This window comes from Lepidochelys kempii, chromosome 5 (genome assembly GCF_965140265.1).
Source record: "Lepidochelys kempii isolate rLepKem1 chromosome 5, rLepKem1.hap2, whole genome shotgun sequence".
Taxonomy (NCBI): Eukaryota; Metazoa; Chordata; order Testudines; family Cheloniidae; genus Lepidochelys; species Lepidochelys kempii.
Genome location: NC_133260.1, coordinates 80,915,033 through 80,936,957, shown reverse-complemented (window position 1 = coordinate 80,936,957; position 21,925 = coordinate 80,915,033). Strand labels below are relative to the sequence as shown.

At 43.7% G+C, this 21,925-nt stretch overlaps 1 protein-coding gene across 1 annotated transcript in view; it reads right to left on the bottom strand.

Moving 5' to 3' along the window:
- The window catches only part of LMNB1 (lamin B1), a 41,176-nt gene extending 19,822 nt beyond the window's left edge, over positions 1 to 21,354 (bottom strand). Inside the window, exons 1-4 of the mRNA XM_073344853.1 lie at positions 20,564 to 21,354; positions 5,273 to 5,429; positions 3,913 to 4,038; positions 2,815 to 2,985 (exon numbers count right to left, since the gene is read on the bottom strand). Of these exons, the coding sequence (XP_073200954.1) occupies positions 2,815 to 2,985; positions 3,913 to 4,038; positions 5,273 to 5,429; positions 20,564 to 20,916 (807 nt within the window). The 5' untranslated portion in view covers positions 20,917 to 21,354. The remainder of the gene's footprint in view (positions 1 to 2,814; positions 2,986 to 3,912; positions 4,039 to 5,272; positions 5,430 to 20,563) is intronic.
- Positions 21,355 to 21,925: the final 571 nt, after the last annotated feature.

Sequence of the window (21,925 nt, the reverse complement as noted above, 5' to 3'; positions counted from 1 at the left end):
CCATCTGGAGGGCCCGTCACCGCCCCTTTAGTGGAAGAAAGCACAGCGGTGGAACTCCTGGGCTCAGTCCTGTGGGATGGCCTCCTTGAATTTGCTAAGGAAGTCCCACAGGTTAAAATTGTACCTGCCTAACAGGGTCTGGTGGTTAGACACCCAAAACTGCAGGCTGGCCATTGAATAAACTTTTCTGACAAACAAATCCAGTCTCTTGGTGTCTTTGTTTTTCAGCGTGCCACTGATTTGTCCCTGTCTGTCCCTTTCACTAACAGCGGACATGACCAGCGACCCCACTGGAGGGTGTGTGTACTAATATTCGAACCCTTTTGTAGGGATGTAGTACTTCTTTTCCGCCTTCTTAGAAGTAGGGGAAATATAAGAGGGGGTCTGCCACAGCTATTTGGCAATCCTAAGGACCTCTGGGTGGACAGGCAGCACAAACCAGACCTGGTTGGAGGAGGATATAACGTTAAAGAGGTCATCTGACTCCTCTGCAGACTCAATTTTTACGTTCAAATTGGTAGCTACCCTTTTAAGGGGGGCCTGGTGCGCCTTGAAGTTGTCGGGGGTACTGCCCATTTGGGAGGGACCTGCCACCAGTTTGTCTGTAGACAACAATGATTGCACCGCTGGGGTAGGGGTGGGATCCCCTTCCCGCTCCGGGACAGCTCCTTAGATGTTGAAGCCCGATGCATTGCCCCTGCATCTGATTCAGTACTTTGTTCCAACTCCGGTGCCGGAGGCGGTTTTTCCAAAGCAGACAGGGAGGACTGGTGGGAATATGGGACCAGCATTATGGGTATGCCCCATGGGTTACAGTGTGGCCATTGAGCAGGCCACTTCCCCTGCTGCCATGCCGCTGCTGCGGTACCAATCTCATTGGTTGGCAGCAAATCATCCCTCCTTGGTGAGGGGCTGAACTCCCAGTCCGACTCTGACCATTGCCCTTCCGGAGACCAGGATGGAGCCGCTGAGGCCTGAGTCTGCCGACTGACTCTAGTCAGCAACTGGTGAGGTGAGGGCAAGGATCGGTGCCTGCCCAACAAGCAGTATCAGGGAGGTGGAAACCAGTGCCATGATAGTGAGTGATCCCGCCCCAGTGGGGACTGACATCTGCGAGACCGTCTTGGTAAAGGTGACCTGCGCCATGGCAATCTTTGGCGGGAAGCTTGCCGGTACCAGGTGTATGGGGACTGGTGCCTCGACTCCAGTATCCCATGCCTTGTAGAGGGAGACCTGGGCCATCAGGGACCTGGGCCTTCTAACCAGAGACCCCAACCAGTGCTGGGGTCCTAGGCCACCAAGATGGGGATCTATGCCTCTGGTCCAGGGTTCAAGGGTGCTCCACTGCCCTATGGGACAGATCCCATTACTGGCATGCCCTTAGGTGTCAGCAACTTAGCTGAGTCTGGCACCTGGGGCAGCATCTGTGGTGCTGACTGTCTTGCTTGTGCTTTAGCTGCCGGGTCTGCTTCGTCAACCAAGGCCCTAGGAGAACCTGGGGTCCCCTGCCGCTCCTGGAAGTCGGACTCCTGGCTGGGCGTGTCAGAGTTCAGTGGTATCCCCATGAAGTCCCGGGCAGGCACTTGGCCTGACATAGGTCTTTTGCCCAATGCCCCTTTCCCCTCTAGTGGTGGGGTGCTCTTCTTTTGTTGTTGCTTAGCCACCGCCAAGGGGGAATGATGCCAGATAGAGCCCGGTGCCAGTAGTGCGCTCCACACCCATGCTGAGGTGCTCAGTGTAGGATCTGAGCAGGAGGGCTCGGATGCAGGACGAAGCACAGCCTCCATGAGGAGGGCCCTCAGGCAGATATCCCGCTCCTTTTGGGTTCTAAGGCAAAAGTTCTTACAGATCCTGCACTTATCCTTTCTATGAGACTCTCCCAAGCACTTCAAACAACTGTCATGGGGGTCACTAATAGGCATCAGTCTGTTGCATGACTAGCATGGTTTGAAGCCGGGGGAACGGGACATACTCCGTTCCAGGATCAAGTCCCAGCTAGGACTAACTACTAAACTAACCTAACATTTAACTTAATGGCTAACAAAGTTCCTACAAAGTATATAAAAAGAAGACAGAACTTGTAAAGAACCGCTAATACTCTTGCAATGCAAGACGAGACACTCTGACCAACTGTCATGAAGGAACTGAGAGGGCATAGGGTCGGCGGCACCTAATATACCAGAGCATGAGCTTGGAACTCAAGGGAGCACCACAGCTGACCTACAGATACCGCTAAGGCAAAAATCTCCGACGACTATGCATGTAGGTGCGCACATACCTACAATGGAATCAACATGGAGTAAGCACTCAAAGAAGAACTATATAAAGTAATCTATTTCTGTACAAGTTCCACTCTGCTCCTCCTGTAGAGGAAAGGGTGGGTGTGGTAGAGTTGCTGCTTAACCATGTTTTATGTGTTGTCACAAAGGATGTTTCTCTTTTCAGCAACACCTATTAGAGTTAGTTTTATAAAAAAATATGGGAAACCCTGCCCACCACCAATATTAATATAAATCCACATGTAAAACATTTTCTGGAATCCACAGTACTAGTCATATTCCCCATTTTTTTACACATTGCAAGTGCAGTCCAAGACACTACATTCTGGTACTTCCGGACAATTATTTCCAGTGGAAATCAGATTTTACATGTGTCTAGAAATTTACATTCACACCCAGAAACATGAAACTTTAAATCCAGCCCAAGGTTCTTGATAACACCTTGAAGTTTAAATAGTTTTATAGTTATTTGGAATTACTATAATCCCTCAAGAGAAAATCTGTCAAGCAGCAGTATAAAGAGAGATGCTCTCACTTTGGCATGATAAGTCTGTTCCAGCTCTTCTTTATACAGTTTCACTTGTGCATCATGCTGCTCTCTCATTTCATGAAGTGCTTGAGCCAGTTTGTGTTCATACTCAATTTGGCGCCCAGAATCCACCTCAACCAGGCGAGTTTCATGTTTCCTTCTTGTCTCGTTGATTTCCTAAGAAAAAGAAATAATGTTATTCCTATGTTTTACTGAAAATTTCACTAACAATATTCTGGTGATTTCAGTCAAGATGAGCTTTAGACCAACAGCCAAGAGCGAGTCCAATTTTAAGCTGCTATAATTAGAATGTGAAATAATGTCATTTTTAGCTAGCGTTCTGAATAAATGTTGGAGTATTTCACAAGAATATTTCCAGTAGCATATCCACCTTTATATCTTTATAAATTATACTCTGGTGAACACCTCAAAATTTCACAAAGCAGATTCCATATCTGACTCCATAAACTGAATTTTACATCCCATGAGAATAACTAATCACAAGAGTGTTAGAGGAGCACCTTCAACTTGAAATATCACATTTCTGAGGACTGTATACTTTTGCTACAAGTAAACTTTAGGATTTAAAACTTTGGAGGGGAAAACATACGTGTCTCGCCATTTATTCTGTGCATATGACATCACTTGAGAAATTTTCACTAATCACTGCTTGGGGAGGAGAGGCAGTACACTTGCACACTCTTCCCCAGGTTCTGCAAAAGGGAGTTTACCAGTAATAGCAGCAAAGTTGAAAATGAAACTGGAAAGGAAAAAGATGCCGACACAGAGTAAGGGATACTGTGTTAAAACATGTTTTTTGTTGCTCTCATGCTCCTCCTCAACACTCATACATAACAGGAAAGTGGAAAGTCCTTACCTTAAAGAGAACACGAACAAATTTCAAATTATACTATTTAAAGGGGTATAGTGTAAAAAAATATTAAGCTATTTCAGTCATGTCACATTCTAGGTTAAGTTCTTATGCTTCCATAATATACAAATAAAAAAAACATACCAGGTTTCCCAATAAGCAAGCTGAAATGATCCAAAATGTTTAAAATTTGCTTCCTCTAGAACTAAAACTTAGTATTAAAAGAGAATTACCTCTTCATACATATTTTTACGGAACTCCAAGTCTTCAGACAGACTCTGACAACGATTTTCGAGATCCACCTTCATTAAAGTTTCATCTACCAGCTGTTTCTTGGCAGCAGCTAAGGAGGCTTCCAACTAAAAAATATTAGTATAGTTAGGCTTAAGTAGATCTCTCACACACCACTTACTGACATCTTTAAGCAGCAGTTGAGAATGAACTATCCATTGAAATAAAAAGTTATTAAATTTACCACTTACGTCAAGAAAGTCTGTTTTACCCTCACCTTGTACAACTCTTGTAGTTCATTACAGATACAGTCAGGGTACTTCACCTTAATAAGGACAATCATTTTCAAAGGTAGTCATTAATTTCCTTTAATCCCCTCAGAAATTAGCTGAGATTAGTCAAGATTTTCTATTTGACAAAGACTAATTGGGTAGCTTCAGCAACCAATATCACTACAGCTCTAGGAAAACATCTATTAACTGTTATTGCAGAGCCTATAGTTAATTTGTAAGGTCTACAAAACCAGTGCACAGCTTTTCTTCCCTCTTTGTTAGATAGTGGGCAAACAACTAAGGTAGGTCAATCAAGAGTTCAAGATCTTGAGCCTTTTGATGTCAACCCAGTAAAACTGTTTGTGGTCTAACTTACTGTGTTCTAAAGTAAACTTGCAAGATTCTATTCACCTACAGAATTTTGTCAATCAATATTTATCATGGTAAAGCATAGGAAAGTAGATCTGGGGCCTGAGAATAAGAATAATTTGTGGTAAACGGGAGAGTGGGAAAAGAAAAAAAAAAAAGATGCAAGTGAACAGACTGACTGTGGTTCTTAAATATTTGTAGAGAACGTCGCATACACATATTGTGTAGGGAGTCTTGATTTACACCTTGTAATAAGATGAGGCCCTGAAACAAACCTTTGTATCAGAGGCCCAGTATGAGGCCTAAGGCCTGAGCTAAAGTAATGGTCAAGACTTTGCTAACATAAAGCAAACTTAAGCTTTGAGCCAGAGGCAGGCCCTGCTCACAGAAGCTGGCAAGGAAATGGCTGATGCTGCAAAAAGATACATACCTAAAAGGTACTGGACACTAGATATCAGAACACTCCAATACTTGCACATTCCACACACATAACAAGGAACATGCATCCCTGGGGCAGTGTCTTTGTCTGGCCTAGGGGGCAGTGGCAAATCCCGCCACTGACTGAGCTGGTCCATTGTCAGGGAGCACATATGTGAAAAGTTTACACATATGTGTAAAGACGGTGGAGAACATGGTCGGCTTAGCTCTTTTACAAGGAGTGGTTTGTTGGCTAAAGAACCAATCTGTTCAGCAGACTGGATGGTAAACCACTTCATCTCACCTGAGCAATCTGATCTCTCAAATCCTCAAGTTCCCCTTCCAGGCTTTTCTTATCACCAAGTGCTGTAGCCAGGGCAGCTTCTTTGGAATTTAGGGCTGCTTCAAACTCCCGAAGCTTGACTTGGGCTGCGTTATGATCAGATTCTTTTTTTGCATAGCTGAAACAAACCAGAGAAGTTGGTGAGACAAACGTCTAGAAACATCCAACACATTAAAATATGTTGATTTGCAACTAAATACAGCTTTTATACTAAATATAGTCTTTTGAGCTAACCAGGAGAATATGCTTTTCATCAATTACATAGCGTAATTTAAGTTTATTCGTATTCTTAATTTTTATATTTTTATTATGCTAGAAAATGGTGAATGATTTTCTATTTGTAATTTGTGATGAGCTCTATGTGGATGGAAATTCAAATTCAATTAAAAATGCACAAAAACAGCATTTTAGGGTTTTTTTAAACATACTGATACGCAAGAAAAAAGGTTGATAAGATTATCAAAACATGCTTTGCATATAACACTGGTGTAAAGAAATGAAGTACTTTCTTTAGTTAGTAAATTGAGCTGACTGTAAAAACTGGAATGACATGACGACTAGAAACAGCTAGTAGTTCTCAACTTCTCACCTAGTTTTATTCAGATTGTTTTCCTCTTCCAAGGTTTTCTGCTTTTTCAACTTCCAATTACCATATATACACTTGCTCATAAGCAGAATTTTTTTATTAAAAAAAGGAAGCATCAGAGAAGGGGGTCGGTTTATGAACGGGTACAGGGGGGGAGAGGTGGGACATAGCCCCCTCCCCCCACAACAGAGGGGGCAAGGAGAGGCAGCAGAGCCAGAAGGGAAGAGGAGGGGCCAGAGTCTCTCCTCTTCTGGCTGCGCTCCCCGCAGCCTCCGAAGCAGCTGCAGCCGTGCTGCCTGGCTCAGCCCGCTAGAGCAGGCTGTGGCCAGGCCAAAGACATCCTCCCCTAGCCTGCCCCAGCTAAGGTGGGAAGGGATGGGATGGGGAGAGTGTGGTGGTCCCGGGATAGGGGTGGGGTCATGTGGGGGGTGGTCACAGGGTTACTCCCTTGACCCCCAGCTTCTACCTCCTCCCACCAAAAAATTTCCCCACCAGTTGCTATACCCAGCCCTTCAGGGTAAGCCACTGGCAGGCTGGGACACTTTGTTTACTTAGGTTTACCACCCTGCCTGCGGACATTCGAGGTAAACAAACCATCTCAGCCCACCAACGGCTTATACTGACAGCCCAGGAGCCAAAAAGTTTGCCGACACCTGAATTATAGGGTTGGCTTATGAATGGGTCATAAAAATTTGCCATTTTTACTTATCCATCGTGGTGGGAAGAGGGTGTCAGCTTATAAACGAACCAGCTTATGATCGAGTATACATGGTAGTTGCTTAACTTTGAACTAACTAGCCATTAAACTGGACTAGTCGATTAAAATGAAATGAAGAAAATATTTTCTGCACGTACCAAAGAGGCTACTACTGTCAAAAGTTTGTTTAGCACTTTCACTAAACCTGGTTCCAGAAGTTCAGCCCATGATTTACATCAGGTCATTGGTTTCGTTTTCCTTAAAATGCTGCAGCAAATACACACTGCTTAATTAATATTTTTTTGTATTTAATGTAAATTACAAGTCTCATAAGTTTAGACTTTAACATAAGTTTTCAATTTCACATTTAAAAATCTTTCATTTGTAAGACGCTTGAGAGCACGCACCTTTCTGGAGTAAGGGGAGAGAATTAACTGCCAGTTTCCCTTGACCCTTGGAGGAAATAGTGACAAGACAGGCTAGCCCAGGACCCTTACCTCAAACATGCTCAGAAGCCACTTCCCTGCCCCAAAAGAAGCCCAAGCCAGCTTCTTACCTGGAACAGCCTTAGAGAAATAATTGGTCCAGTGGCTCTTTCCCACACACACTAGCCTTTCTGTTTTGCAACTGCAGAATTCGGGGAATTTCCCTGCCCCACTGTACTGGCTCAAACAAACTAGACCTGTCCAAATTAAGAGACTGAATTGCTGATGAGGTTTCTTTTAATAACTATTCACATCCAAAGTCTCCACCAAGGGAGGTGGTAGCCTAGACGGAACTAGTTTTTGCCACTATGCTGCCTAAACACATCTGAGCAGACAAAATGGGGATAAAGATATCCAGCTCCCATCTACGGTATGACCTTACTGTTACGACAGCAAACGGAACTGCACTGGTGAAGAATTATGGATCTCCCCATTTTCTTAGGGTAGACACAGCCAGTCATGCTTTCTGAAACAGTAATGAAGACAGTTTTGTCCAGTAGATGCTAGTACATAAACAATATTCCAACTCTGCTTCAGGGGAATGACCTCATAAAAAAAATCATACAATCTTCTGTCATATAAACAAAGTAAAAAGATTCTTTCAGTTTATGTTTAATCTTTCAGTTACAAGTATTGCCGCAGATTACTCTTAAAGTACTTAAGTGTTTCAGATAAGTGTGATTTAAATCGACTCCCTTTAAATTTCACTGTCTGCTGCATTCAGTAGAAGCTTTTTTTTAAAAACAGCTAAGTAGCACATCACCTTTGTCCCACGGGTGCCCAAGAGAAGAGGGAATCAAGTAACACACCACTGGCTAGAATAGCCTCACACAGAAGGCAGGTTTAAACTGCTATAATAAAAATTGAGTGTTACTGTCAGAAAAGATATTCAGACTTCCAAAAAAAAAAAAAAAATGTTGGGGAGGCTTTTGATTTGGTTTTGTTTTACATTAGTCTTTCAGAGTGGACAAGACCTGAATTTCTAAACAGTGAACACAGAACTCATAAAATGACATCACAAGAGACTGAAAGACAGACAGAGAGGAAATGCAATGTTGCTGTAGCCATGTGGTTCCAAGATATTAGAGACACAAGATGGGGGGAGACACTCGAAAGCTTATCTCTCTCACCAACAGAAGGTGGTCCAATGAAACAGGGGTTCTCAACCTTTTTCTCTCTGAGGTCCCCCTTAACATTCTATAAAAACTCTAGGACCCAGGGGGAGAGCCTCAGGACAGGAGTCTTGGACATAGGTGGAGTTTGACTTCTATTTTGAGGGAGGGGGGCAAGGGCCAGGGGGGCTTGAGTCACCTCCACATGGTAGAGTCCAAGGAAGGAGTGCCACCACCCCCCAACTCACCTCAGCAGGCCACCCAGCCCGTCTGGGTTGGGTGTGGGTGGTGGTGGGGGGCATGTGACCAAAAATTATAACTCAAACGTGGGGAGCTTAGCTCAGAAAGTTTGAAAAACAGCTTAGGATGCACGGAGGGGGGTAGCGGACACAGGACTAGGGGCTGTGTGCAGTCAGGGGTAGCTCAGGGTGTAGGGAGAGGGGTATTAAGGGATGTGTTCTGGCAGGACTCTCCTACAGTCCCTGTCCCCAGAGGGGTCTGCCAGCTACAGGGCCAGGTCTCCCCACCTAGGGGGCTCTTACCAGCTGCCTCCATGGGAGCAAAGGGGGCTGGCAGTAGAGGAGCAGCTTCAACCTGGGGCACCAGCAGGAGAGGAGGGAATGCTGACACTGCCTGCTCTATAGGACCAGCCAGAGCAGCAGCTGCCCTGCACTGCCTGGCTCCGGCTTCCTGCCTCCAACCTGGCCAGTAGGCGGGAAGAGAAGTTGTGGGGTGGCGGGAGGTGTGGAGCTACCTCCAGGACTGCAGGACTGCTGTGCTCTTGCACTACAGTTCGGCGGGGGGAGGGGGGGGTGTGGAGGGCAATGTCTTCCATATCCCCAACTCTGCCCAAGGGTTCAGGGCTTCAGCCCAGTGGGGGGGGCTGAGGATCAGGGCTTCAGCTGTGGGGCCCCACTGACCCCTTGAAAGGGCTCGCAGAGCCCCACGGGGCCACAGACCCGGTTGAGAACTGCTGCAATAAAAGATATTGCTTCATCCACCTTGTCTCTCTAAGGCTACGTCTTCACTAGCGGGTAGTGATCGATTTATCACGTCTTGTCTAGACACGATAAATTGATCCCCGAATCAATGCTTGTACTCCACCTTGGCAGGAGGAGTAAGCAGAGTCGACGGGGGAGCCGCCATGGTTGACTCAATGCCGTGAATAGCGTAGCTGAAGTTGTGTATCTTAGTTTGAAACCCCACAGTGTAGCCCAGGCCTAAGAGAGGTAAGTAATTTTAGTTACGCTTTCAAAAAGGATGACTATTTTTCATGTCTTGAACAAAGGACATCTGTGCTGAAGATTCACAACAACTCCTACTCCTTTTAATTAAGATGTTTGAGCTCCAAAAAGCAAAAAAAAAAAAAAAGTTTCCCACCAAAACCAGAAGCACACACTTGACATTCCTGAATTACTTTTCCAGAAGAACCTCCATACTGGGTCAGACCAAAGGTCCATCCAGCCCAGTATCCGGTCTACCGACAGTGGCCAATGCCAGGTGCCCCAGAGGGAGCGAACCTAACAGGCAATGATCAAGTGATCTCTCTCCTGCCATCTATCTCCACCTTCTGACAAACAGAGGCTAGGAACACCATTCCTTACCCATCCTGGCTAATAGCCATTAATGGACTTAACCTTCATGAATTTATCTAGTTCTCTTTTAAACCCTGTTATAGTCCTAGCCTTCACAACCTCCTCAGGCAAGGAGTTCCACAGGTTGACTGTACGCTGTGTGAACTTCCTTTTATTTGCTTTAAACCTGCCACCCATTAATTTCATTTGGTGGCCCCTAGTTCTTATATTATGGGAACAAGTAAATCACTTTTCCTTATTCACTTTCTCCACACCACTCATGATTTTATATACCTCTATCATATCCCCCCTTAGTCTCCTCTTTTAAAGTACAAAAGCCTAGAAGACCTGTTCTTTATAGAGTATAAAAAGGCTATATCCAATTTAAAAACTTTTGAAGATCACAATTAGCAGTATTTGTCAGCAGCAAGAATACAGGAATTAGATTTACTAGTAAGCACACACAAATATTCTTGCAGGAATAAAAGAAAGATGATTGGCACCAACGAGAGAACATATTCAGTTGTAGCCCAGTTTGCTGCCACCAAATGGCTAAAAGATTTGTGCCAATCACAGAGCAAGCTCAAAAAACACATTTTCAGACAATTTTTACTACAACCACAAGATGGCAGGCTTTAATTTAAGAAACTTAGCAATCAAAGTCACTATTTGTACAACTAGAACTTTGATCTGAGCTATCTTAGGTATTTACAGAGTGAATCATTGCAGTTTATTATCAGCCGAATACTAATATAACCCATATGCAGAGATTTCAGACTCTCACTACACTCTATTTTTTTTTAAACAGTTGTCCATTTTTGCTATTACTACACAGATCCAACAGTGGGGGGTAAATTTTGTAGTCTGCCACAGCATTTTAACCATATATTTAAACATGCTTCGAGCAGAGTTAGGGCCTGTGTACACAGTAACTGGAACCATATTACCACCAGCTATAACTCACAACTTTAATTATTTCAATGCAAATCCACATGTGCTGATACACCTTTTGTTCAGAATACACAAATGATGGTAAAATACAGGCAGATGGTTTAAATTAGAGCTCCCACTGCTGGTAACAGTGGAAAGAAAAATGTGTAATATAGATTCAGCCACAGGACAACAACATGACCAGAACCCAAACTTCAGTTGCAAAATACCCGTATTTATTTTTCAACTGATACTACTGATAGTATCAATCCATGTGTGTATCTCATATTCAGAAGAGCCATTTTAAGAATTCACATTTCTAATAAGATTGGCTAAATTTTAGCGAAATTTAACCAGTTTAAAATCAGAAGGGAAAAAAGTATAGAATTAATTTTAAAAAGTAGTCTAATTACATAGTCAAATTTGTATTTGGATAGCTAATCCCTATATTTTAAAAAGAAAAAGCTACAGACTTTCTGGTCGCTCTGCTAGAGTGGTACCACAACATACAGCGAAAGAGCCATTCCACTGGAAATCTTTGTAACCCTTAAAAATGTGTCATTCACCACAGCTCTAAATGAACCTGAGAGTTTGTTTCAACAAGATCAGTAAAACTGTTTGAGTTTTGCAGGCACAAGAAAAACTACTATATATAACAAGACAATACACAGTATGCATGTTTATAGTTCTTATTTAACAGCAAAAGCTCTTCTTGTTTGTCAACTTTATCTAATTTTTCCTCCATAAAGAGGGAGAGTACATAGTTAAGTAAATACCTGTTTACTAATATGCTCATAGATTAGCTCAAAACTGTGCTCCTTCATGTACTTTGACTTTCAAGTGTCTAATGCCGTCTCAAATAAAAAGGCACTAAACTGCCATGAATTCCACATTTTCAAAAATATATTGATTTCAATAACAGGACAAAGCGTACAGTGCTTACTTTATATTTTTATTATAAATATTTACACTATAAAAGTGAATTGAAAAATACTATTTCTTTTAAGTACTGTAGTGCAATCTCTTTAGCATGAAAGTTGAACTTACAAATGCAGAGTTATGTACAAATAACTGCATTCAGAAATAAAACAATGTAAAACTTTAGAGCCTACAAGTCCACTCAGTCCTACAGCCAATTGCTTAGACAAACAAGTTGGTTTACATTTGCAGGAGATAATGCTACCAGCTTCTTGTTTACAATGTCACCTGAAAATGAGAACAGGCATTCGCATGGCACTGTTGTAGCCAGCGTTGCAAGATATTTAATGTCAGATGGGCTAAACATTCATATATCCCTTGATGCTTCAACCACCATTCCAGAGGACATGTGTCCATGCCGATGATGGGTTCTGCTCGGTAACCAGCCAAAGCAGTGCAGACCAGCACATATTCATTTTCATCATCTGAGTCAGATGCCACCAGCAGAAAGTTGATTTTCTTTTTTGGTGGTTCAGGCTATGTAGTTTCCGCATCGGAATGTTGCTCTTTTAAGACTTCCGAAAGCATGCTCCACACCTTGTCCCTCACAGATTTTGGAAGGCACTTCAGATTCTTAAATCTTGGGTTGAGTGCTGTAGAGATCTTTAGAAATCTCACATTGATATCTTCTTTGCGTTTTGTCAAATCTGCAGTGAAAGCGTTCTTAAAACCAACAACATGCTGGGTCATCTGAGACTGCTATAACATGAAATATATGGCAGAATGCAGGTAAAAAACAGAACAGGAGACATACAATTCTCTCCCAAAGAGTTCAGTCACAAATTTAACTAACTCATTTTTTTAAAGGAGCGTCATCAGCATGGAAGCATGTCCTCTGGAATGGTGGCCAAAGTATGAAGGCGCATACGAATGTGTAGCATATCTGGCACGTAAATATCATGCAATACCAGCTACAAAAAAGTGCTATGCAAATGTCTGGTATCACTTTCAGGTGACTTTGTAAATAAGAAGCGGGAAGCATTATCTCCCGTAAATATAAACAAACTTGTTTCTGTTAGCAATTGGCTGCACAAAAAGTAGGACTGAGTGGACTCATCAGCTCTGAAGTTTCACATTGCTTTGTTTTTGAGTGCAGTTATGCAACAACAACAAAAATCTACATTTTTAAGTTGTGCTTTCACGATAAAGAGATTGCACTATGGTACTTGTATGAGGTGAATTGAAAAATACTATTTCTTTTATCATTTTTATAGTGCAATTAATTTTTTGAGTTAATCGCATGAGTTAACTGCAATTAATCAACAGTCCTAATTATTACTGAAATTTAGGTAGAGGAGAAATATGTTTTAAAGTATAATGACAGATGGCAGAGTCTCTCTCACAAGCATCCTCAATGGGGCTTGCCTGAACGTAACCTACTAACTGCTAAACAAAGAGAGACCTATAGTAAAGTGAAGTTTAACTGCTGCTGTTTTAAGAGCCTGGATCCCTCTATTATGAAGACAAGTAAAGTATTTAAATTAAGGAAAAACTAAGGCCTGTCTACAATAATCTTTTATCCCTTAAAAATTCTCACCAACGTAGTTCTACCAACAGGAGCAATAGCATAGATGGGGCAAAGAATACCAGTGACCAGAGTTTTAAAACCCATCTTGTCTAGCTCTAAACAGGTTCAGATGAGATGCTTGTTAAAGCTGCCACCCAAAGCCCTATCTAAACTAATACTCCCAACTTTGCTACATACCATGGAACGGCACTGAAAGCATATTTTAAGGATAAAGCTGGTGTAGACACAGCTACACAGGTCTACGATCGCAAAGTGATGGGATCAGTCCATATTTCACCAGCATTCACACTACATTGGCATTATGTCAGTAGTAGTAAGTGTTCTGAACTGCCACTCTTGACCAATCACATTCACTGCTTTGGTACAATGATTAACACATGGTTTTGATGCACTTATTGAGCTCTTTTTCCATTGCAACTATATAATAAGATTGAGGCAATGAAGTAACCTGGTCACTGTGTTCACGTAGAGATACGTAGTATCAGTTTTCCAGATTTTGTTTTCTAGAGTAGTAAGACAGTAAAGCCAACTTTCAGTAGGGAAACATTTACATTTAAACTTAATGATCAGATGAGAGGTTCTCTTATAAAAGCATTAGTGTTTGTAGGATCACCTTTACTTCTGTTTTGACATGTAAACCAATTCCTTCCTCACCATAAATTTTTCCTTTAGCTTTCCATATGGTAATTTGGCTCTGGTTCTCATCACACAACCTATATTTTTATTAGAGCAAACTACCAAATCAAAGCTAGCCACTTATATTAGAATTAAGTGATGAGCCATCACTCAGATCCTAAATCACCAACGGCCCACCAGAGCATCTCACAGGGCCCGCAGCCTGCTTCAACATAATATACTATTGAACAGCGGATTCATTAGCATTTTGTCATCATGTTTACATTATTTTAGTTTACACATGCTACTGTGCATAGGTTGTTTCTATCTAAATACATGCAAAATAAGCTGAATTTAAAATCTAAATCAATACAGGTGACTTTAAATTTTATTAAAATATGTAGAATCTGTTTGGCCCATACAAGATTGTGCTTAGGTTTATGTGGCCCTCCTGTGTAAAAAGGTTGGGCCCCGCTGACCTAGGCTAAGAAGTGTCTCATCTGTTAAACTACTCAGAAATAAAAGTGCTTGAATCCACCTTATCTACTCAGAGGCCTATTCAGCACTCCTTACTCAGGAAAATATCCCCATAAACATTTAATCCAGACTTGGTGGTTAACAGTAGTTTTAGAATGTTGTCTCACTTTTCAAATTGACATTCAAACAAACAGAAAGAACCTCACTTTTTCCCCCACTCTTCTTTTCCTTCAGAATGAAACCCTTCAAACAAGAAAACACTCTGGTTATTGGAAGCATATACCACCAGTCACCCCGATCTCATGCTTGCGGATATCAAAGGTGCTCAGAGGAACAGTTAATTTTTCCTAAAGGGGTTAGAAGTGGGATGCAAAGGACTTCAAAACAACTGTGTGCGCGTACCTATTTTGTTTCACAACAAACAATATCACAAGGATGTTTATTGTGAGCTCTAACTCTATTGAAGAGGTTAAGGTACTGAATCCTTAACATTTTGAATAAAGAAGTTCTTTGATAATCATACTGAAAACAGGTATTAAGAACTTTTTGTTAACAGTCTGACTAAAAATCCCCCGATAGCTCCCGAGTTGTCCAACTTTAATTCTCCCGGCACTTGTGAAATCACCATTTCATTAGTTGTCCAATCATAGTCTTCCAGCCTGTGAAAAAGTCTCAGGCTCTCTCAAAATATTAAACACGAAAGTACAAGCCAAATTTCTCCATTCCTCTCTGCAAGTCACTATTAATAGATTGATCACCTCTGCCCAAAGGAGTGTCTAGTGTAGTAACTGAGTGTGTTTGGTTTATATTTTTTCCTTATCTACTTATGCTCTTTAAGTTTGCATTACAAACAGAAGAGTAAAAAGAAAAGGAGTACTTGTGGCACCTTAGAGACTAACAAATTTATCTGAGCATAAGCTTTCGTGAGCTACAGCTCACGAAAGCTTATGCTCAAAGAAATTTGTTAGTCTCTAAGATGCCACAAGTACTCCTTTTCTTTTTGTGAATATAGACTAACACAGCTGCTACTCTGAAACCAAACAGAAGAGTGATTTTTCATTATCAAATTTTCAATTTATATTCTTTTTTTTGCTGTTACAGAAGTCATTATTTAGAAGAGTGTACCTGTAAATACAGGAAAATATAATCAAGCCTGAAAGTATTTTTAGATGCTAGCTAGACAAGTGTTGGATATACCTGTATCTTACAAGTGTCTATGCAAACCCAGAACTTGAGAAGTTTATGCACCAAAAGTAAGTAGAAACCTTCTGCTAGAGAGTAATGCCAAGCGATAAATTTTTGCGGAATAATTTTTTTTAATTAAAGCTTAAGTTTTAAGTGCTTACAGAAGACACTTGCAAAATGTTAACTGACTGCTATCATCCTGACATCTCAGATTGGTAAAGCTATGAAAAGCAGCAGAGGTATTGGACCAAACAGCAACAGTGTGAAGTTAACAAGATTCAGGTCAGCTTCACAGCGGCTATTCAGAACCCCATGAAACCACAGGGAAACTTTAGCAGCGAATTGGCATGATTCTTGGGAACACGAGGCAGGCACTCATGTGAGGAAGGGGGAAGTCCTAGTTCCCAAAACCAAGATCAAATCAAGGCCTTCCCCTATTTCCAATATATGCAACAGTAACAGCAGTAGAAATAGCACTGTAATGACTAAAAATGTGATAATTAGAGCCTGTTCAAAGCACTCATTGCTCCAAATGTCTTAAATTGAGCTGTAGGAACTTAATGCTTTAAAAATCAGATTTTTTTTCTATGTAGCCCCCCACCCTAGGTTGAATAACTCCTTGCACTGTTACAGCTGATCGAGAACAATTAATCTGTGATTTGCCTGCAATATATTTTTCCAGTTTTTTAAATATTCTTTTTAAAGCATATTAAGACAACTTCCCTAACCAGGCACTCCAATCCATTTAACATACCACATGTACACCTCAGGAAATGCTGGGACAACTGTTTCAACTTTGCTTGCCTTGAGACAGCAGGGTTCTTCTGAACAGTTGCCCTGTACAGCAGCTGTACTGTGCTTAACACATGCCTAGTCACTCAAGCTATTGCCCCATCTATCAAACCCACATTGAGTCTATTCATTGTCTAATCCCAGCTCAGAAATTCCTTCCTTGAAAACAAAGAATCTGGAAGGAAAACTGGTTTAAGATATGAAGCAAAAGAAGTTACTGTTACTGCATGATAAGATTTAGTAAAAAAAAAATCAAAACACAAGACGTTAGTTCCTCTTGATCATTACAACGTTAACAAGTATCTTCATTCAGCTATAGTGTTTGCTTAAAAGCTGCTTTCACCACTTAATTCCCATGAGGAGAGAGAGAGCAGATGTGCCTAGCCACTGGACAACTGCCACAGTGAAAACTCAGCCTGTCATGAAAACGAATGCTAGTCCACTTATGAAATCCCATGTTCATTTTATTCCAGCTCACCCTTCCTAGAAAGAAAGAATACTCAAACTGGGCAATGAATATATTAAATGTAGACAGGATAGGGCCCTTGTAGATGAGCTCAAGGAGGTCATACCATACACAGAGGACTACACATAGGCAACTGTGTGAAAATCTAAAACAGGTGGATGAAGTTGTGAGCACTGGTGGATGCTAGGAGGCATAAAACTAAGCTTGACAAGGGAGGATAAACAGGCAAGAGCCGACTTATAAAACACTTTCAAAGTGACAAAAAGCTTGAATTTGATGGAATTCTCAGGTGGAAAGCCAAACAGAAGAATTCAAAGAGCAGTTATATAATAAAAAAGGAGGCAAGGAAAAAAGTGTAGTGGCAGCTTTTTGTATGGACTAAAGGAGGAAGTGATGTCTGTGGTGAGAGGATGTAACAACATGTAAAAGAGCTCAAAGAAGGTAGGAAACCTGTACCGTACAACCAGTAAGAGCACTTGGGACCAGTGTATAAAATATAGTACTCAATAACTAGGAGACCTCTTCTAAAGGAGTTGTCAAACTTTCATGAGAACCAAAATTTGAGATATTATGGGACCACCAGTCCTCCCATTCATTATTATTCAGACGATTTAAAGAAATTATTTTAGCCCCCTTTTAATATTAGAATTAAACCACCAGAAGGGAACATCAGAACACCCAGCCTGACCTCCTGTACGTCACAGACACTGAACCTCACATTACCCCATATGAAGCCCAACCACCTGGATTAGACTAAAGCACCACAGCTGTAACAGCTAAAAAGAAGCCAGGAACACATGGTCAGCCAACTCTCCAGAGACCACCAGAAAGTGCTCTCCAAACCACAGCCTCTACTTTAGTTTAAGATTTTGGGAACAGAAATACATCTGAGCTTGAACGGATGCCTGTAGAATACCTGGATTTTAAAATATCTAGCAAGGATCTAGGGAACTATACACTTGTTAGAAGGTCTTCAGTCATAAGAAAATACAGATTTTAGATCATAAACAACTAACAGAACCTTTCTTGCTGTATACACAACTCCTAAGTGAATACAGTACATGGGACTTGAAAAGTTCAGTAGGCTCCTAACTAGCTGGAGGACTAAGGCCTGAAGAAGATGAGGAAGAGGATGGACAGCTTGAGCACATCTCCCCAAGGTCCAGAAGTATGCTTTGATGAGAAGCTCAGTCCCAGTGGCATCTCCAGCATATGAGGAAGGAGCTATGGCATCTGCTAAGATGCTTCTGGCCCTGAGCCCTACAACTTTTGATTCAGCCTCTGAGATATTTTACTCTTACCCACCGAACTGCAGGAAAAGAAAGCTTCCTTGGCTTGTCTTTGCCCCTTCAGACTGCCAGCAGCAGAGAAATGGTGAAGGTCTTCATTGCTCTACTCTCCACCATACATTTTTTTTTTGAGCCCTCCTACCCAGGAGTTACCAGTACTTCATTGTACGGCTCCTTGGTTTGCCAACCAATGAATGCCAATAATCTTGACAGTTTAACTACTTCACAACTTGCCCACAGGACTAGCAGTTACATTGACTAGTCTTATTAATTACACACTGCTGCTGTTTGACAAAGCTGTGAGCAGCAGAGGCTCTGAAGCGGTCTGCAGTCAAAACGAAGACATAAGTGCAGCAGTTTACATATGAAAATATTTTCACAAAGACTAAACGTAGTTTTTAAGTGAAATCCCAAATTGAGCAGAAATGGATGGTTGAGGCCCACACTTGGCAGGAAAGACTTCCTTGCAATGAAAATGAGCTGACACTAAGAATATTTGTCCATCATGCTACAGCAGAAACAAATGGAGATATTCACTCAAACAGTTCATAAACTAACTTAGTTTCAAGGCAAACCAAATGGAAGGCAACTGACAGCAAAAATGTTTAGACTTAAATTAGATTCTCTCTTTCAGGTAACAGAAGACAGACGATACATAAGTAGGAGTCAAAAACTTAAGTGAAGGATTGAAGAGACCAAAACTATACAGAAGAGAAAGTTACACAAATCAATTATCCACAGAAGGACATGGCATGATTTGTCCTATGAGATTCATAAGAAAAAGAAAAGGCTGCATAAGATTTTTAGTCTTTGAGCATCCTCTTAAACTAGATTTCATCATGGACTTCACTTATCACGACGCCTCATTTTAAAAATTTTTCTATAGGTGGATTTTTCTGTTTTCTAATAAGCCATATGTTCAAAAGTTATTTAAAAAACAAAACAAAACTATCCATCACCCTTAGAAAATGATCAGCACCCTGGAAAAAAAAATAATGATCTTGAACCTAGAGGCTACATGACTTCTAAGTCCCATTTGACATTTATTTTCCTTGATCACACTAATAGTAAAACATACATCCTACATCACCAAAACGCATGATTAAAGCTCTAACTAATTTAAGTTTTACAACCAGAAGAGCAAGGAAGAATCCTAGACACTTCTCTTCTAAAACTTTCATTTTAACATTAAGTTTACTATTTGAACTATACACCTCTCCCAACTAAAATACAATTGGCAATATGCTTTTTTAAAAATTTCTGATTCAACACAGAGCCCTCCCCAGACTACACATCTAGCTAATGACAATCCTTGCCACCTGAATTCAGAGTGAATTCTTAGCCTAGGAACCCTCCTTTTCTCCTCCAAAAAAGAACTGACTATAGTACTTACTGATACCATGTATTAGGATTGACTCAAGCGCTTCATGATACTTTGTATTAAGGACATTACGTAACAGATGTACATTGTAAAAGCAAACTAGTAAATCAGACAGTTGTAGGTACCTAGAAAAGGCTGTAGTGTGTTTCAGAGTACCACGAGTACCTAGAAAGGTTATACAAGCACTGAACGGCTGTGTTTAGCACTGCTCTGAACCCACTTCCCTCCCTGTTCCAGAAAGGTTCATATGCCATACAACATTCCTCCTCCCCAAGAGAGCTGGAGGCTCATCACCAGTCAGGAATGTGGGGCTGCTACAGGAAAGTACAGGGACCTCTCCATTCATTCATAGAGAGTCACTAGCTACAGCACATGGCAGCAGCTGGAGCAGACAAGCAACTGTACTCACAACTAGCGAGAATGAATGGGAAGAGAGACTACAATCCCCTCAAAGCAGGCCTGCTCCCTTGTCTCTTGCAAAGGGGAAGGTCAACATTTTTATGCAAGGTTCCTCTGCTGAAGATCAAGCCCCTGCAGTGGGGAGGGGAAGGGGGGGGGGCGAGCTTCCTGATGACGGGACCGACATCTGTTCCCCACAGTAACGTAGGCCAGAAATAAAGCCAATAGGGGAGCAGAAAGATTTAGGGTGCAGACAAGGAGGGCCTGGCAGCATAGCAACAGCAGGAGCACTCTACCTTTGTAAAGCACTACTATGGAGGAATAACCTAGGAAGAGACCGGTCGGCCCCTTCAGTAAGACAAGAGCCCGTAGTGCTGCGGGGAGGCATATCTGCGGGGCTCATGCTGTAGTCCCCAGGCGGGACTGAAGCACTTGGGGCGGCCAGTGCTCTCCAGGATGGTGCAACTCCCTCCACAGAGCTCCTCCTCCCCGCCTCCCTTCTCACTATGGAGATGGGGGGGGAAAGCTTCCCTGCTACACGATGGTACAGAGGAAGCCCAGATTCATTCATTTCCGTTAAAACTCTCCCACCTCAGGCCGCGCTACATTGCCCGCCCGAGATTTACTGCACGACAACAGCTTAAGGGGGCTTCCCCTCCTCCATTAGGGCGCCAGCCCGGGGCCTCCATCCTGCCCGCCCTCCCCTCTGCCGCCCCCGGAATCCCCGGCCCGATCCCCCCGCGGCCGGGGTGACCCACCTGCCCAGCAGATGCTCGTGCTCCGTGCGGATCTTGCCCAGCTCGATCTGCAGCTTTGCCCGCTCCCGAGCCGTGTCGTCCAGCGCCCGGCGGGCATCGGCCAGCTCGGCCTCGTAGAGCCCCTTGAGACCGGTGAGCTCTCGGCCGCGCACCTCCTCTCGCTCGGTCACCTGCAGCTGCAGCGCGCTGTTCTCGGTCTCCAGGCTCCGCACCTTGTCGATGTAGACGGCGAGCCGGTCATTGAGGTGCTGCAGCTCCTCCTTCTCCTGCAGCCGGGAGATGCGCGTCGGGCTGAGCGGGGTGCTGGCCGCGCTGCCCCGGGGCCTCTGCCCCACGGGCGTGGAAGCCGCCATGGCGACGAGCGGGCGACGCGGCGGGGGCCGTGGGTGCGGAGCAGCGAGGACAGGAGGCTGCCGGGGGGCGGGAGACGGTGCGAGGGGACGCGAGAGGCGAGGCGAGGCGGGCGCTGATCTAAGCGCCCCGAAGCCGTTCAGAGGGGTGAGAGAGGCAGCTGCAGCGCTAGCAGCGGACGGTACAAAAGCGGCGGAAGGGGGGGCGCGAAGAATCAGCGAGCCGGAGACGCAGCGAGGCTGGCACAAGGGGGGGAAAAAGGAGGGAAAATAAAAGGGCAGAAGCAGCCCCAGCAACGCGCCGAGGGAAAAGACCGGCGCCTGGAGGTGCAAAGAGCGAACCCGCCCGCCCGCGCGCGCCGGTTCCTTCCCCTCGGGTCGGGCTCAGAATGAAACACAAAACAGGCGGGCTCCGCGCTCCTCCAATATGGCCGGCGCGCGCTTTGCCGGGCTCTCCCAGCTCCCGCCCACAACTACGGCCCCCACGTGACCCGCCCTTGCCCAATGAGGCAGCGATCCCGGCCGGGCTCTGCTGTTTCTCGCGGACGGGAAACTAAATTCAAAAGCCGCCAGCGCCTGCAACTGTCAGCAGGCGTGCGAATGGCTGGCGCGCGCGTCGCCCCGCCCCGCCCTTGGGCGCGCTATCGGAGGCACTCTCGCTCTTGCGGCCCCTCCTTCCCTCGGGTCCCCCACCCCCCGACCAGAGCAGGGGCCGCCTCGGCTGCTGCAGCCTGGCCGTCTCTTTGTTCCCTCTCTTGTCCCCACCCCGAGAGAGGCCGTTGTACAAAGTGACGTGGGGTGGGGGAGGCCTGCGTGAGGGGATCCAGCTGCACCCCAGCACGTCCCGCTCCCCTCGAGTTACAAACCCAAACACAACCCCCCACCGCACGCCTCCAGGGGTTTGGGTGGGAGGCGTATGACGTTACTGGGTAGTTTCCCCACTATTTATATACCTCCAACCCAGGGCTGAGTCAGCTGCGTTCCGCGCGGGGGAGGGGAGGGTTTGCTTGAA